The 15526-nt window shown below is 41.8% G+C and overlaps 1 protein-coding gene across 5 annotated transcripts in view; it reads left to right on the plus strand.

Moving 5' to 3' along the window:
• The window catches only part of ralgapa2 (Ral GTPase activating protein catalytic subunit alpha 2), a 522648-nt gene that overhangs the window by 213304 nt on the left and 293818 nt on the right, over nt 1-15526 (plus strand). For all 5 annotated transcript variants that reach the window (XM_048535653.2, XM_059648353.1, XM_059648352.1 and 2 more), the window contains 2 exons: nt 11762-11820; nt 13634-13742. In XM_048535653.2, the coding sequence (XP_048391610.2) occupies nt 11762-11820; nt 13634-13742 (168 nt within the window). The remainder of the gene's footprint in view (nt 1-11761; nt 11821-13633; nt 13743-15526) is intronic.

Genomic DNA, 15526 nt, shown 5'->3' on the forward strand with positions numbered 1-15526 from the left:
GTTGATACCTCATCTTCAGGTATGCCTGGTGCTGTTCCTGGCATGCCACCCTGCTCTCTCCAGTGAACCAGGGTTAATCCCCTGGCTTGATGGTAATGGTTGAGTGGGGGATATGCCAGGCCATGAGGTTACACATTGCACTGGAGTACAATTCTGCTGCTGTTGATGGCCCACAATGCCTCATGGATGTCCAGTCTTCAGTTGCTAGGTCTGTGTGAAGTCTGTCCCATTTAGCACGGTGATAGTGCTGCACAATACAATGGAAGTTATTCTCAATGTGGAGGCAGGACTTCATCTCCACGAGGAATGTGCAATAGTCACTCTTACCAATACTGTCATGGGCAAATGCAACTGCAGCTGGCAGGTGAGTAGTAAGGATGAGGTCAAGTATGTTTTTCTGTCTTGTTGGTTCCCTCACCACCTGCCTCAGACCCAGTCTGGCAACTATGTCCTTTAGGACCAGACCTGATCGATCAGTAGTACTGCTGCCAAACTACTCTTGGTGGTGGACTTTGAAATCTCCCACCCAGAATACATTTTGTGCTCTTTGCATCCTCAGTTTCCTCCAGTTGTTGCTAAACTTTGAGGAGTACTGATTGATCATCTGAAGGAGAATGGTATGTGGTAATCAGCTGGAGGTTTCCTTGCCCGTGTGTAACCTGAAACAATGAGGCTTCATGGGGTCCGGAATCTAGACCAACACATTCTCGACTGTATACCACTGTGCCACCATCTCTGCTGGGTCCATCCTGCCGGTGGGACAGGACATAGCCAGGGATGGTGATGGTGGTGTCTGGGACATTGTCTGTAAGATATGATTTTGTGAGTATGACTGTCAAGCTGTTGCTTAACTAGACTGTGAAACAGTTCCACCAGTGTTGGCACTAACACCCAGATGTTACATGAGGAGAACTTTGCAAGGTTGACAGTGCTGTTTCTGCCATTGTCTTTTCCAATGCCCAGGTTGATGCCAGGTTATCAGTTTCATTTCTTTGAGACTTTGTTGCAATTGTTACAACTAAGTGGCTTGCTAGGCCGTTTCAGAGGGCAGTTGAGATCAATCATGTTGCTGTGGGTCTCGAGTCACATGTAGTCCAGACCAGGTGAGGGTGGCAGATTGTCTTCCCTAAAGGATATTCATGAGAAGTTCACTGTTCTACACTGTCTCTGTGTCCAGCAGTGCCTTTAGTTTAAATTCTCAAGTGAGATTGTTTCATTCAGTGGCTTTGCATCTCCTTACTTAACAAATCCTCTCCAATTCTGCCCTTTTCCACAACTCTTGAGTTTCATCTCTGCTCCCTTGGCAGCCATGTCTTAGTTACCAAGGATCTAAAACCTGAAATTCCCTCCCAGAACCACCACACTATTTTGCTTGTAAGGTCCTCAAAACCTACATCTCTGATTACATCTGTGAAACTTACATCTGACGTAAGATATCCTTCTGAGGTTTAGTGCCATTGTGCTTAGCACCTGGGGCATTGTATGCAGTTTTTGTCTTCTTAACCTGAGGATGGCTACTCTGGCTATTGAGCAAGGTTTTCTAGACTGCTTCCAGAGATACCAGGTCTGACACATGAAGACTCACTGGATTGGCTCAGTCTGTATTCACTAGAGTTTGGAAGAGTAGATGGGAAAGATGTCATGGAAAACTGTAAAATTCTAACAGCATTGAACAAGATAGGTGTGGGAAATATTTTCTCAATGACCAAAGCCAAAAGTTCACAGTCTAAAGGTAATGAGGAGACCATCAATGACAGATGAGGAGAAATTTCTTCACTCTGAGAATGGTGAACTTGTGGAATTCTCTGCCACAAAAAGTGAGGCAAAAACCTTGAATGTTTCAAAGGAGAGAGATTTTTTTGTATCAGAGATAATGGGAACTGCAGATGCCTGCAGATTCCATCCCCACCCTTGTCAGCTTTCCGGAGAGACTACTCTCTCCGTGACTCCCTTGTTCGCTCCACACTGCCCTCCAACCCCACCACACCCGACACCTTCCCCTGCAACCGCAGGAAGTGCTACACTTGCCCCCACACCTCCTCCTTCACCCCTATCCCAGGCCCCAAGATGACTTTCCATATCAAGCAGAGGTTCACCTGCACATCTGCCAATGTGGTATACTGTATCCATTGTACCCGGTGTGGCTTCCTCTACATTGGGGAAACCAAGCAGAGGCTTGGGGACCGCTTTGCAGAACACCTCCGCTCGGTTCGCAACAAACAACTGCACCTCCCAGTCGCGAACCATTTCAACTCCCCCTCCCATTCTTTAGATGACATGTCCATCATGGGCCTCCTGCAGTGCCACAATGATGCCACCCGAAGGTTGCAGGAACAGCAGCTCATATTCCTCTTGGGAACCCTACAGCCCAATGGTATTAATGTGGACTTCACCAGCTTCAAAATCTCCCCTTCCCCCACCGCATCCCAAAACCAGCCCAGTTCATCCCCTCCCCCCACTGCACCACACAACCAGCCCAGCTCTTCTCCCCCCCCCCCCCGACCCACTGCATCCCAAAACCAGTCCAACCTGTCTCTGCCTCCCTAACCTGTTCTTCCTCTCACCCATCCCTTCCTCCCACCCCAAGCCGCACCTCCATTTCCTACCTACTAACTTCATCCCACCTCCTTGACCTGTCTGTCTTCCCTGGACTGACCTATCCCCTCCCTACCTCCCCACCTATACTCTCCTCTCCACCTATCTTCTTTTCTCTCCATCTTCAGTCTGCCTCCCCCTCTCTCCCTATTTATTCCAGAACCCTCACCCCATCCCCCTCTCTGATGAAGGTCTAGGCCCGAAACGTCAGCTTTTGTGCTCCTGAGATGCTGTTTGGCCTGCTGTGTTCATCCAGCTTCACACTTTATTATCTGAGAGTTTTTTGTGCCTAGGGGATCAAAGGATTGAGGAGAAAGCAGGAAATAGGGTACTAAGTCGGATGATCAGGAATGACCATGTTGAAAGTTCGAGCAGGCTTAAATGGCTGAATGAACTTCTACTGCTCCCATATTCTGTGTAGTGATCCAGTGTAGTGCTTTATGATGCTTCATGACATAAAAATTTTACAAATGCGTATTCTGAAGTAGGAATTGATTTATCTCTAGGATACCAATAATCATGCAGTAAATCAGAAGATTGATGTTAGAAGTTCAGGTACTACAATGGTGTGAATGTTGGACAGGTTTAAAAAGGCTAAGCAAGTGCCATATCTGTAATAAAATGTAAGACTGAGAGACCAGAACAGCAGCTGTTTGTACAGCCAAATCTCCACCTGTAGAAATGTTAATGTCTAGATCCATAATGTAATAACAAAACTGTAAACACGATACCAAGAACTGTAAAGTTCAATGACTTCCATTATTTCTCAAAAACCCCTGTGCTGTGCATGACATCATGTTGAATGGTGCAGTTTCTTTAAGATGCATGCATAAAAAGAGATTGCATCTTGTGTATGACCTTTTTGCCCAGAGTGTCTCAATTTGCTGATTTGTTAGGTGTTCAGTGGTACAGCTCAGAGGAAGCATTGCCCTATTGGTCCTCCCTCTTCAAATGAAATTGTTTGTTCTGGGAGACAGGATGGAACTCCTTTGCATAGACAGCATATTACAAGTTTAAGGATTGCCTAGACCTTTCCCACTGGTATGTTTGCTCTCAGAAGTTGTCGAACCACCTGGTGTTCAACAGTGTACCTGCTTTCAAAGTATTTATCTAGACAGTAGCAAGTCTTGAACAGAATGATAATGCGTGATCTGAACTGAATGTTAGGTGTAATGCTCTGCCTATCTTTGCACTTCAATCTTTCTGCAAGTGGGTATTGAAGCACTTGATGTGATGTGAATTGTTAGGCTGTTTTATTTCACAGTGAGCCAGCAAACATACAATGTAATTATTGAAGCAAATTCCATATAACTTCATCTCTGTTTTGTTCTTGAAAGTTAAATAAAAATAGTCATCGACATACTCCTTCCTCTTGTGGGCTAACCTCTTTAATATTATCTTTCTGTTAGTCTAACAATTTAAAAAGCTCCATTTTTCAGTTTCTATTTCCTGGCAGGGTCCATTGTCTAAAGACTTGACTTCAGATTTTTATTATCCTTTAATCATTCTAGCCAGTGGGAAGGCAGAGTTTCTAATTACTTCTTCAATGACTTGCCAGAAGGATTGTTAGTAAAACCTGCTACCTTCCCCCTTTGTTTTAAGACTTGCATTTTAAAGAAGACATCTGATTGGGGTGATCATCACTGACTGGTTTTTGGGGGTGATCAAATTGGCAGGGATGCAGTGACAGTGCAAGTTGAGAACAGTTAGAGATCAGGTGGAAGAGCCAAAGAGTCACCGATGGAAAATTGAGAGCAGGAAATGGAGCTTTGGGGACAGTGTAGATATTACGGCTGGTTGAGTGTACTGATCACTGGAATGCTTGGGCCTGCAAGCGGCGTTCCCGCTCCTAGCCCAAAAACAACATTAAAACCACTGAGCTCATGGATCCAAATCTTCCTGCCTATTTTTACTTTTGTTTCCTGAGGCTGAGGAAGTCAGACCCACCATTGTTTTCGAAAGTAATGCTGTTAAAGTTCAAGTATACTGCTTCATTTGAATGTTTCCTCACCTGACCTGTCCTTCAAGAGGTGATTGGCCATCTATCTTTTACTCTTCCATTAAAACCAGAAGTGAATGTGTTCAAGCTTGATTCTGTTCCTGTTTCAAATGTGTAACTTCTTTACTTTCCATCTGAACCACAGAGCGATTCCTTCGCAACTTGAGGTACTTTTAATATTAGCAGAAATAACTTTGAAAGTATAACCCAGAAGGTGAAGAAATACAATGGAGATCTACGAGAGAAGAAAACAACAAATAACAAGTAGAGGGGGAAATGAATGCAGGCTGAAGAACATTCTTCAGTTCTGAAAGAATGAGACTCCCTATTTGGAAAATTGACTCAGAAAAATTAAAGTGACAATTATGACTAACAATGATCCTAAAGGTTCTCATAACTGAATACAGAAATCCTAACCTTTTCTGCTGTGCTTTGTGGGTAACTGGTGGGTGCTATCAGTCTCGTCATTGTCAGCACAGAATTTATTCAGTTTATAAGCCCTGAAACAGAATTTGTTTTCAAGATAAAAGGAAATTGCTGGAGAAACTCAGCAGATTTGGCAGCATCGATGGAGACATGAATGAAGATACCATTTTGGGCCCTTCTGAAGAAGGGTAGCCAGATCTGAAACATTAACTCTGCTTTCTTTCCACAGATGCTGCCAGATCTGCTGAGTTTCTTCAGCAATTTCTGTTTATGTTTCAGTTTGAGAGCAAGTGGTTGAAGAAATGCTCCATTTAAAGAAAAAGTGGTAATTTCATGTGAGTAGCATTCAGGAATCCCCTGCTAAGTAAAGAAAAAATATCTTGTGTCCTATGTGGGCTGGTCCTCTTTCTATCATACTAAATCTTCCTCTAAGACAGAGAATAAATACTTTCAGATCACCTTCAAATTAGACTGCATTTCCACTGAAGTTCAGCTTTATATACGAGATTCCTTTCTCAACATAGTATAAGAAGTTCAAATACCTGACAGTAATTTTTGGGCAAGGAGACACTTAGTTCAATGGTATTCAGATAATCCTTATTAAGCAAACAAGGTTTATTTAACAACAGAAGGCTTTCGTTCAACTTCTAGTGACCCAATTGGCTCCTGACACCTCTTGTTGGTCTGCTTAATTTCTGTGTAGAATCTCTCCAGATTTATTCTTTTTATCCCCTGCTATCATGGAGAGATATTCTCTTGTTATATTCAGATCTTATATTCGGATCCTGTTATCTGTTGGCCAGTACTTGCATTAATTGCCAATTGTGACCATGATTCACAGTCGCTTCTCAAAATTGTTCTGACCCAAACAACATTTCTGAGTGCATTAATAACCAACAACAGGAACTTGTACAAATAAAGCATGAAGCAATATTCATAGCACACATTTATCAAAAGCATCAAAGATATAAAAAGTACAAAAGGATTAAAATTTTCTGCAGTTGCCAACTGAGTCAGATATTGGTTGAAACTAAAAGATGTGGATGGGTCAATTTGACACCACTCTCCTAGTCCACTGTCATTCCTGGTTCCCATTGCACCCCAGCTATCCACGGTAGAAACCCCATTCTTCCATTTCCTCCAAGCCAACACCCTCCCCTGTCACTTCTGCTCTCCACTCACTGTGATCTGATCTCATCTAATAGTTTTCAGTTTGGATCTGTTTAGTGCCTTGTTCTTTTCGGCAGGTATGTGAGTAAGTTGATTCAATTTGGTAATCAGTACAAATGGAAGAGGAGAATTAGTAGTGAGGAAGGACTGATGTAATTAATTGTCAGTCATGATTAGCTTTTTTTTAACTCCACTGTTGGTTATGATTGCCCTTGACATTTTCCAATTCCTCATTGGCAGGGTTGGAATGAGATTGTATGAAGTTTTCTCAGATTATTGTAATGTGCCCAATTTATCTTGGAATAGTCAGAAATGTACCTTTTTATTTCAGTAATAGGGTTGTGTCTTAAATATTTTTGAATTTTAGCAATGAATCTCATACTGTAGATTTTATACTGTATACAGTACAGCAACAACGTAGTTTGAACCAAACATTTCACCTTTGCAGGGAAAATAAGTGATCCCAGGGACTGACAATACCGGGTAACTATCAGATGAATAGTTGCTTATTTCTGTCTTTAAAATAGTTCACAGAAAGTAGAGGACTTCTTCCTAATCCATTCAAAGGCTGTGGTTGTTTTGGCAAGGCCAACAGTGCTGCCTTTAAAAGTTGGTGGTGAGCTGTCTTCTTGAATTGCTTTAGTCAAAATGACTAAGGTATTCCCACAGTGCCATTGAAGTTCCTGGATTTTGTCACAGTCGTGAAAAAATGACAACATACTTCAGATAATGTGACTCGGAAGGAAACTTGGAGGAGACTACATAGCTGCTGCCCGTACTTTTAGGTGGAGGATATTGCAGGTGCAGCAGATTCTTTAGATTCTGTCCAGATGTGAGATCTTTAAAGCCTCAAGCCTTAAAGCAATTGTCGTATCATTACAATCTCATACCTTCTTTGGTAAAGTGTACATTTCAAGATGAACTATTCTTTCACAGGAGCCAAATAACGTGAGCAGTGCAGCTTTTCAAAAAGAAGAGATTAAGTACATTTTAACAATATGCACATTGAGCACGCATAAGAGTCTAGCTGTTTTCATAGGTATGTTGCTGACTTCAGTGTAACTATTAAAGGCACAAGTATATTTGTTTTATTTACACTGTATTACATTGTTATCTAGCTGCCTGGCCTCAGTAAGGGAGGTTGCAGAAAAATGGCATGTATGTTTTGCAAGCAATTAACCTGTTCCCTGCATGAACATGGCAGTGAGCTTTTGACATAATGGGAATTGTTTCTCTTCTTGGGATGCAGTTGGCAACTCGGGCATAAATTCTTCACACGGGTAATGTTAGTTTTGAAAACTCATCTGCCGGACACACAATCTGCTATCAGCCCTTGTAGTCAGATGGCACTTTCCATTGTATCTTGTCAAAAAAGCACTCCTTTAAATTTTTCAGTGGTCCAATGCAATACTTGAATTTTTTGCGCCTGGAAGTGGGTTATCACAAAGAAAAAGCATTTTTATCAGTGCCTGGTAACCTGTGAATAATGGATTTTAAATAAATGAAAATAATTTGACAAAAATGTAGAAAATTATTTACTATTATTTTGAAGAGCAATAAACCGTTTTGTCTTTTTCCTTTTAATTCAAAACCTTCAACATTTTCCAGATTATATATTTGTGCCCAGACGGACCAGTTAATTTTCACAGCTCCTGGAAGGCCAGGAAGCTAACATACTTTGTGTAAGCTCAACTAATATTCAGATAACAAAGATACTTAATTTGGGAGTATAGCCAGCTTTCATTGCACTGTTTGCTATTAGTACTTCTTTAGAGCAGCTCAAAAGATTATTGTAACATGAAATTTTAGCACAGAGCCCAAAGACTATAAAGCAGGGATTATTTATTCCACTGGCATCAGGCCATTACAACATGGAGGGAAGTAGAAGTTAAAAATGGAAGATAGTATTTATGTGGAATCAAGCCTACAGCTGATATCTGTTTGAGGAAATTCATTGTCTGATCCTTCTCCCCATCAGGATTTGGTCCCCATAAACACCATTTTCTCCAGGGAGAGTCCATTTTATTTGCTCCAGCTGCCCTGCTATAAGTGCTTCCTGACCATCACCACCTGCAGCTAGAGGCTCCATTCGGTACTTTTCTGCTTGAGACTTGCTTTCCATGCAACTCCACATTGTGCACAATGATCATTTGTGAAACAGTCGTATGATTAATAAGTTCAACTTTGCCACGACAACTGAAATGTTCATGTCTGCACGGCCTTGTCAGCATCTCTTCTTGAATCACGGACCTCTGCTAATTGTAGGGGTTAAAGTGTCATTTGGCAGATGCTTAAGAGGATCTTCTCAGACTGTTAGTTGCATTGGTACCTTCCAAAGAATTCAGTCACTTGTACAGATCACCCACATTGGGGTCCAAGTCAGTCAGACCTTCAGAAGTTGAATCAGTTATTTCAGTTTCTGCCTTTGGTGGATCATCCCTCGCATTCTAGAATGGGAGTCAGCATCCCCATGTTGGATATACCATGTGAATTTGCAACATACAGGCCACTCCAGAATTCCTCATCACTATTAAATTCCATTTCACTAGATCCATCACACACCAACAGTTCAGTTTCTGCGATATTGCTGATTGCTTCCATATTATCTCCCAAACTTCTGATCTCAAACTATTCCTCTGTGTGAACAGTTTTCTGAAGGTTCCCCTCTAGCTATCAATTCAACAATACAGGTGTGGCCATTTATATCAGCCACTTGATGACCGTGCAATTCTTTATCTTATTCTAATCCCTGATATTTCCGGTTGTGATAGTATGCCTTGTGCCAGCTCAAGGTTCAGTTCTGTCAGCCTTACAGTCATCCAGTGTTTTTTATGTTCAGGTCTCTCTCTGTCCTGTTGGACACCATCTCGAATACCTGACCTAGCCTCATGTATATGTACGCATTGATCTGACCATCCTCAACATCAGAGGCCATGATGACCCCAAGTGTATTGTCCAGAGGAAGGAGTGGGCCTTGTCCAAAGAAGAGCTAGAGGAAAGCATGTAGCTGAGGGCTGATGGCTATTTTAAATATAAACCAACTTTTGAAGGTACTTGGTCACTTCCATTTACACTCAGGAGGCAAGGTATGCAGGCAGTTATGCAGAGTGTGGTTGAATCATTTGCACTGTCTTTGACCTTCTGGTTGAAGGTGGGTAGTGCTGCTCTTGTCAATGGCATGTACTATGAAAATCTCCTGTAGGGTCTTGCTTTTGAAATTGAGCCCTGTTAATCCAACATGGAGCACAACCTACCATGTATTAACGCTCTGACAACAGTCAAAGCTTTTTAGTCATAGGTGGCAATGTGTAAACTTGGTGAAGACGTCTGTGCGAAAGAGGTGGCATAATAGAAATTACACTGAACTAGTAATGATGAAGCCCCAGGCTAATGTTCTGGTGACATGAGTTTGAATCCCACCATGGCACGTGGTGAAATTTGAATCTAATAAAAATCTGGAACAATATCTAGCCAGTTGTGACCTAGCCTAATTTAACCACTGTTGATTGTTGTAAGAACTCATCTCGTTTACTCTTGTCCTTTTAAACCTGTATAATATCCGTTGAGAAGGGAAGGATCCCTGCCTAATGACAGTGGTGGGCATTGTTGCTGAGCAATGTCTTGTTTGAGGTCTTCAGCCCTGACACAATTCCAACACATTTGGACATTCCTCTCTCCAATTTCCAATCTCTCCAGCGTCTTCCTCATTTGCAGGTAGGAGATCTAACTAGCGCTAGTGCTTTCTTCCTCCGTGAGACATTAAGGAATCAAGGTAATGGAGAAATTTAAATGTTATAATAATTTTAAACTTTTGAGACAGGAAAATGGAAGTGGTAGCAAGCAGCCTTTCTATGATTGAAAGAAAATGCGCTCTGAACCTTGGCATTGAGTGGAATAGGATGCAGTGTCTACTAATATTCTGTTCCAGCCAAGACTGTGCCAGGGAGAGAGCGACAAAGGGATTGAATTTTTGGGAGTGCTAATGATGTTTGTTTAGGCCTTTGTAATATTAAACTCGAGGGAACTGCAGCTCATTTAAGACTGGATGTTGGATAAGCAATCTGTGATCCAGCAAACAGTAGAAAAATCGAAAATAACAATCCAGGCATAAAGCTAGGTGGGATTGCAATACGTTGGAAGCTAATTCTGTGTTTATCGACGATCCTGTCAAGGGGATATGTATTAATGATGAAGGTTAAGGAGGGATTCTTGGATGGCTTCTGAAATGAAGATGTTGGGAAAAGAAATGAAGACATTGTTTATGATAAAGAAAACAAATTGATCTGTTCCACTAAATGTAACAATGGAAGAGAGGTGTTGAAGAAAATTAACTGAACTATTATCAAAGGTGCCCCGAATGAGAGAATATTTTCAGTTTTCGCAATTACGGTGTTTAATGAGAGGTAGTCTTGAATTCCAAAGACTCATCAATAGAACTAAGAGCTTTCTCCAAATGCTGATTCCTTATAACCCTGCACTTACCATAGATAACCCGCCTAAACTGGTGACCCTATGTAACTCTCCTGCGTTGCATGGGGCAGTTTAGCATGACCATTTCACCTAACCTACACATCTTTGGACCATGGGAGGAAACCTAGAGGATACCCATACAGACCCGGGGAGAACATGCAAATTCCATTAAGATATTCACTCCAAGGTGGAATTGAACCCAGGTCCCTAGTGCTGTGAGGCACCCAGTGCTAACCAGTGAACTGCCACACTGTGCAATATAATGCTGTTGACTCAGATTGTACACAGTAGGTTCTGAAATCAGCTGACACTTTTGACCTTTTTAGTTCTTAAATTCATATCTTGGGATAATGTCTAACCTTGAATTTAAGAAAGTAAGTGGAATCCTATACATTGGTTCAATCCACTGATGCTACTGATCTTTTGTTTTGTTTAATGCTTTTATGGGTGTTTTATATTGATGTGCCCAGGTGGTAAGGTGCACAATGTTTTATTACTGACATTTTAATTTGAAAAACTATTGAACTGTCAATCTTAGTGTCCTCAGGATTCCTATTAACTTCACATTGCAAAGGTTTATGAAAGAAATGAGGGAAGTAACTTTGAAATGAAATCGTTGCTTTAGAAATATGATTTTCATCATGAGATTTTAATCAAGTTAGTGGTCATTAATGCACTTTACAGTTTTAAGTGATTTGATCTGTCAAATAATTGCCTTCAGTTATGTGCTTTTAAGTAGACATCTGTTCTTTGGACATTTGCCTGCTTAATGTCAATTGCTTCCTTCAAAGCACTTTTCCTTAAAATGACTATTTTCTGAGTCTCATTCCCTGCGTATTTACCTTTTGGCAAGAATGCTAACGGCTGATGTCTGCAAATGGACCAGACAGTCAATATGCTATATTTGTTTCTAATTTTAAAAATATGCTTTTTATTTTATTCCCCCATTTTTTTGCTTGTTTTTTTACAAAGGGCCATTGTGTTCTTAAAGGAAAAAACGGACTAATCTTCAAATGGAGTTTTAAGTGCAATATTTTTGTACCTGCGTATGAAATAATCCAAAAGTGTTGTTCTAAAATATTGTACTCTGATCAATTTTAGGATTACTTGATAAATATTCTGATAAAAAATGCAAGGAATGAAACCTGTGAGACTGCACGGTAAGTATTTTTTAAGAGGATATCTTTATAGAAAGTGGAAATAAAAATGTTATGGAGTATTTGTTTCACTGAAGCCTTGGTTGAGTTTAGTATTAGTTTTTGGTAAAGTTTATGGCCTTAGTGTCATTTTGCAAATTCTGAGAGTAATAAAGACATTTTACAATAGCTGTTAAATTTCTGATTTAGGCTTGTCATGAAAATTCTGTAACTTTTTCCAATTGCCATCTTTTATAACAGTAAATTAAGATACCCTAATGGATAAGAAATGCGCTTGCATAGTTTTATTCAGTAGAAATTGTGGTGAAGTCATAGTTATGGTTATGAAATTACTTTAACCCCCTGTGGACATGTTAATAGAAAAAGTCTTACTGGGTTCCCATAATCCAGAATCCTAGAATGAATATGGGCCAGGAGGGCGACAATTGAACTGCTCGTGTCGATGCTATTTCTGAGTTAAAAACAATTCCACTTCACTGCCTTCTCCCCTGCACATTATTTTTTTTCCCCAGAAAGTAATTGATTTCTGTTTTGAATGGCTGAACTGAACCTGTTCTCAACAGTCTCAAGCAGTGCATTTTAGATCCTAAACACAGAGGGCAAAAATTATTGTTCCTTGTATATCACCATTGTTTCTTCTGCCAATTACCTTTAAGAATATACCCTCTAGTTTTTATACCTTCCAGTAATGGAAACAGTTTTTCCCTGTCTGCTTCATCCAGACCCCTCATGACTTTGGAAATGTCCATCAAATCTGCTCTCAATATTCCCTTCTCCTCCAAGGACTGCTGTGCCATCATCTCCAATCTGTCTGTGTAACCTAAGGAACCTCATCGCCGGAACCACTTACATGAATCTTTCATGCTTTTTAAAGCCGTCACATACTCCCTTATTTGATGTGCCTATAGACAATGTACTTGATTTCTACATGTTTGAGCTTCGAAGTGTAAAGCACTCTGCATGATATTAAAAAGGAGATTTTGCTTCTGTCACACTAGTTGATGAACAAAAATACAAATAAGATTAAAGTGAACATACATGGTACAAAAATGAGAATTGAGATCAAATGTCCAAGAAAATTGCATTTCCTAATGGTAAACAAAATATTGACCACACATGGATTCTGTTAGGTTCATGCAGCACATACTGGAAATAGTTGACAGCACTGCATTAGCACGACATTTATTTTGAGGAGTGTTGAAGGATTGATTAGAAAAATAGAATTCCTACTTTGTGGAAGCTGGCCATTCAGCACATCGAGTCCGCACCAGCTCTCTGAAGAGCATACCATCTCCCTATCCTATCCCTGTAACCCTACATTTCCTATAATCCAACTAGCCTGCACATTTCTGGACACCGCGTATTTTAGCATGGTCAATCCACGTAATCTATACATCCCTCGACTGTGGGAGGAAACTGACGCAGACATGGAGAATGTGCACACTCCAATCAGTCTGTTGCCCGAGGATGGAATCAAACTCCGATCCCTGGTACTGTGAGGCAGCAGTGCTGACCACTAAGCCACGGTGCTGCCCATGGATTAGGATTGAATTGACGTGGAGTATGTTTAATTGCCTGATTCCTCTAAGTTTCTAATTTCCATAATGATGATATGAAGAAGGATCTGAGTAAAGGTTTAGTACTTTGCCATGTAAGAGCATAAACTGACGAAATGCATCTTCTATCTGTTGAGATTATTTTAGCTACGTGAGGTGAGTGGCTTAAGAAGACTTGAAGTAGAGAAAAGAAAGTGAATATACATTCAAAAGACAAGTTTCAATCTAATCTGATAAAATGTTTCTACTTTTTGATTTAGATGTATAGCGATGTGTAGTCTTGGAATCTGGATTAGTGAAGAGCTGGTGCAGTGTACAAACCACACACAGGTCCAAGATGCACTGAATGTGTTAGGTGTGACACTTAAGGTAATAACCAATTCTGTCTAGTGTAATATCTTACTTAAGGGTTAACGTGCAAGAATAAACAAACAAAACCAAATCAATCTACATCTCAGAGATAGTAAGAACTACCAATGCTGGGTTCAGAGATAACACAGTGCGGAGCCAAAGGAGCATAGCAGGCCAGACAGTATCAGAGGAGCGGGAAAATTGACGTTTCAGGTCGCGACCCTTCTTCAGAAATGGGGGAGGCGGAAGGAAGTGCTGAAATAGAGAGGGTGGGGTGGGACTGAGGAAGGTAGGTGGGATGGTGATAGGTGAGTGCTGTGAGGCCATGGTGGGGATTGGTCAGTGAGGTGGGAAGAGCGGATAGGTGGGAGAAAAGATAGACCGGTTGCATTAGGTCAACGAGTTGGGAATGAGAGGGAGCGTTGGCCATGGGATGAGGCCGGGGTGGGTGGGAAGATTTTGAAACTAGTAAAGCCCACATTGAGACCATGGAATTGTAGGCTTCCAAGGTGGAATAGGTACTGCTCCTCCAGTTTCTGGTTAGCATTATTGCGACACTGGAGGCGGCCCAGGATGGACATGTCACCCAGGGAGTGGGAAGGGGAGTTGAAATGTTTCGCAACTGGAAGGTTTTTGTTGTTGGTCAACATGAAATAGATATCGATTTTGAGGCGGTCACCAGAGATGAAGACAGACTGCCTTGAAACCAATGTCTATTTCAAGCCCACTGACTCCTCCAGCTACCTAAAACTACACCTCCTCTTGCCCCCCACTTCCTGCAAGAATGCGAAGCCTTCCTCCCAGTTTCTCCAACTCTGCCACATCTGCACCCAAGATGGGGCGTTCCACTTTCGAACATTCCAAATGTCCTCTTATTTCAAGGACCGCAACATCCCCCCTTCAGTGGTCAAAAATGCTCTTGCATTTCCCACACCTCTGCCCTCACATCCCCTCCCCCTGGTCCTCATGTATCATCCTACTAACCTCCAGATTCAACATATCATTCTCTGCCACTTCCGCCACCTGCAATCTGACCCCACAACCAAAGAGGTAGTTCCCTCCCCACTCCTATCTGCCACTGTAGAATCTGCTCTCTCCATGATTCCCTTGTACACTCCACGCTTCCCACCAGCCCCACCACCCACCACCTTTCCGTGCAACCGCCGGAAATGCTACACCTGCCCCTCCACCTCCACCCTCGCCTCCATTCAAGGAACCAAAAAAACTTTCCACATCAGACAGAGGTTCACTTGCACATCCGCCAGTGTGGTCTACTGTATCCACTGCTCTCAATGTGGCCTCCTCTACATTGGTGAGACCAAGCGGAGACTTGGAGACCGCTTTGTGGAGCACTTGCGCTGTGTTCGCGACAAACAACAACACCTTCCAGTTGCAAACCATTTCAACTCTCCCTCCCACTCCCTGGGCAACATGTGCATTCTGGGCTGCCTCCAGTGTCACAATAACGCTAAACAGAAGCTGGAGGAGCAGCACCTCCTATTCCGCCTTGGGAGCCTACAATTCCATGTTCTCATTGCGGACTTTACTAGTTTAAATATCCCCACTTCCTTGATCCGATACGACCTGTCTATCTTCTCTCCCACCTCTTCACTCCTCCCACCTCACTGACCAATTCTCATCACTGCCAACCTGTACTCACGTATGACCATCCCACCTACCTTCCCCAGCCTTGCACCACCTCCTCTATTTATTTCAAAGCTCCCTTTCCCCTCCCCCACTTCTGAAGAAGTGTCCTGACCTGAAAAATCAACTTTCCTGCTTCCCTGATGCTGCCTTATCTG

This window comes from Stegostoma tigrinum, chromosome 9 (genome assembly GCF_030684315.1).
Source record: "Stegostoma tigrinum isolate sSteTig4 chromosome 9, sSteTig4.hap1, whole genome shotgun sequence".
Classification (NCBI taxonomy): Eukaryota; Metazoa; Chordata; class Chondrichthyes; order Orectolobiformes; family Stegostomatidae; genus Stegostoma; species Stegostoma tigrinum.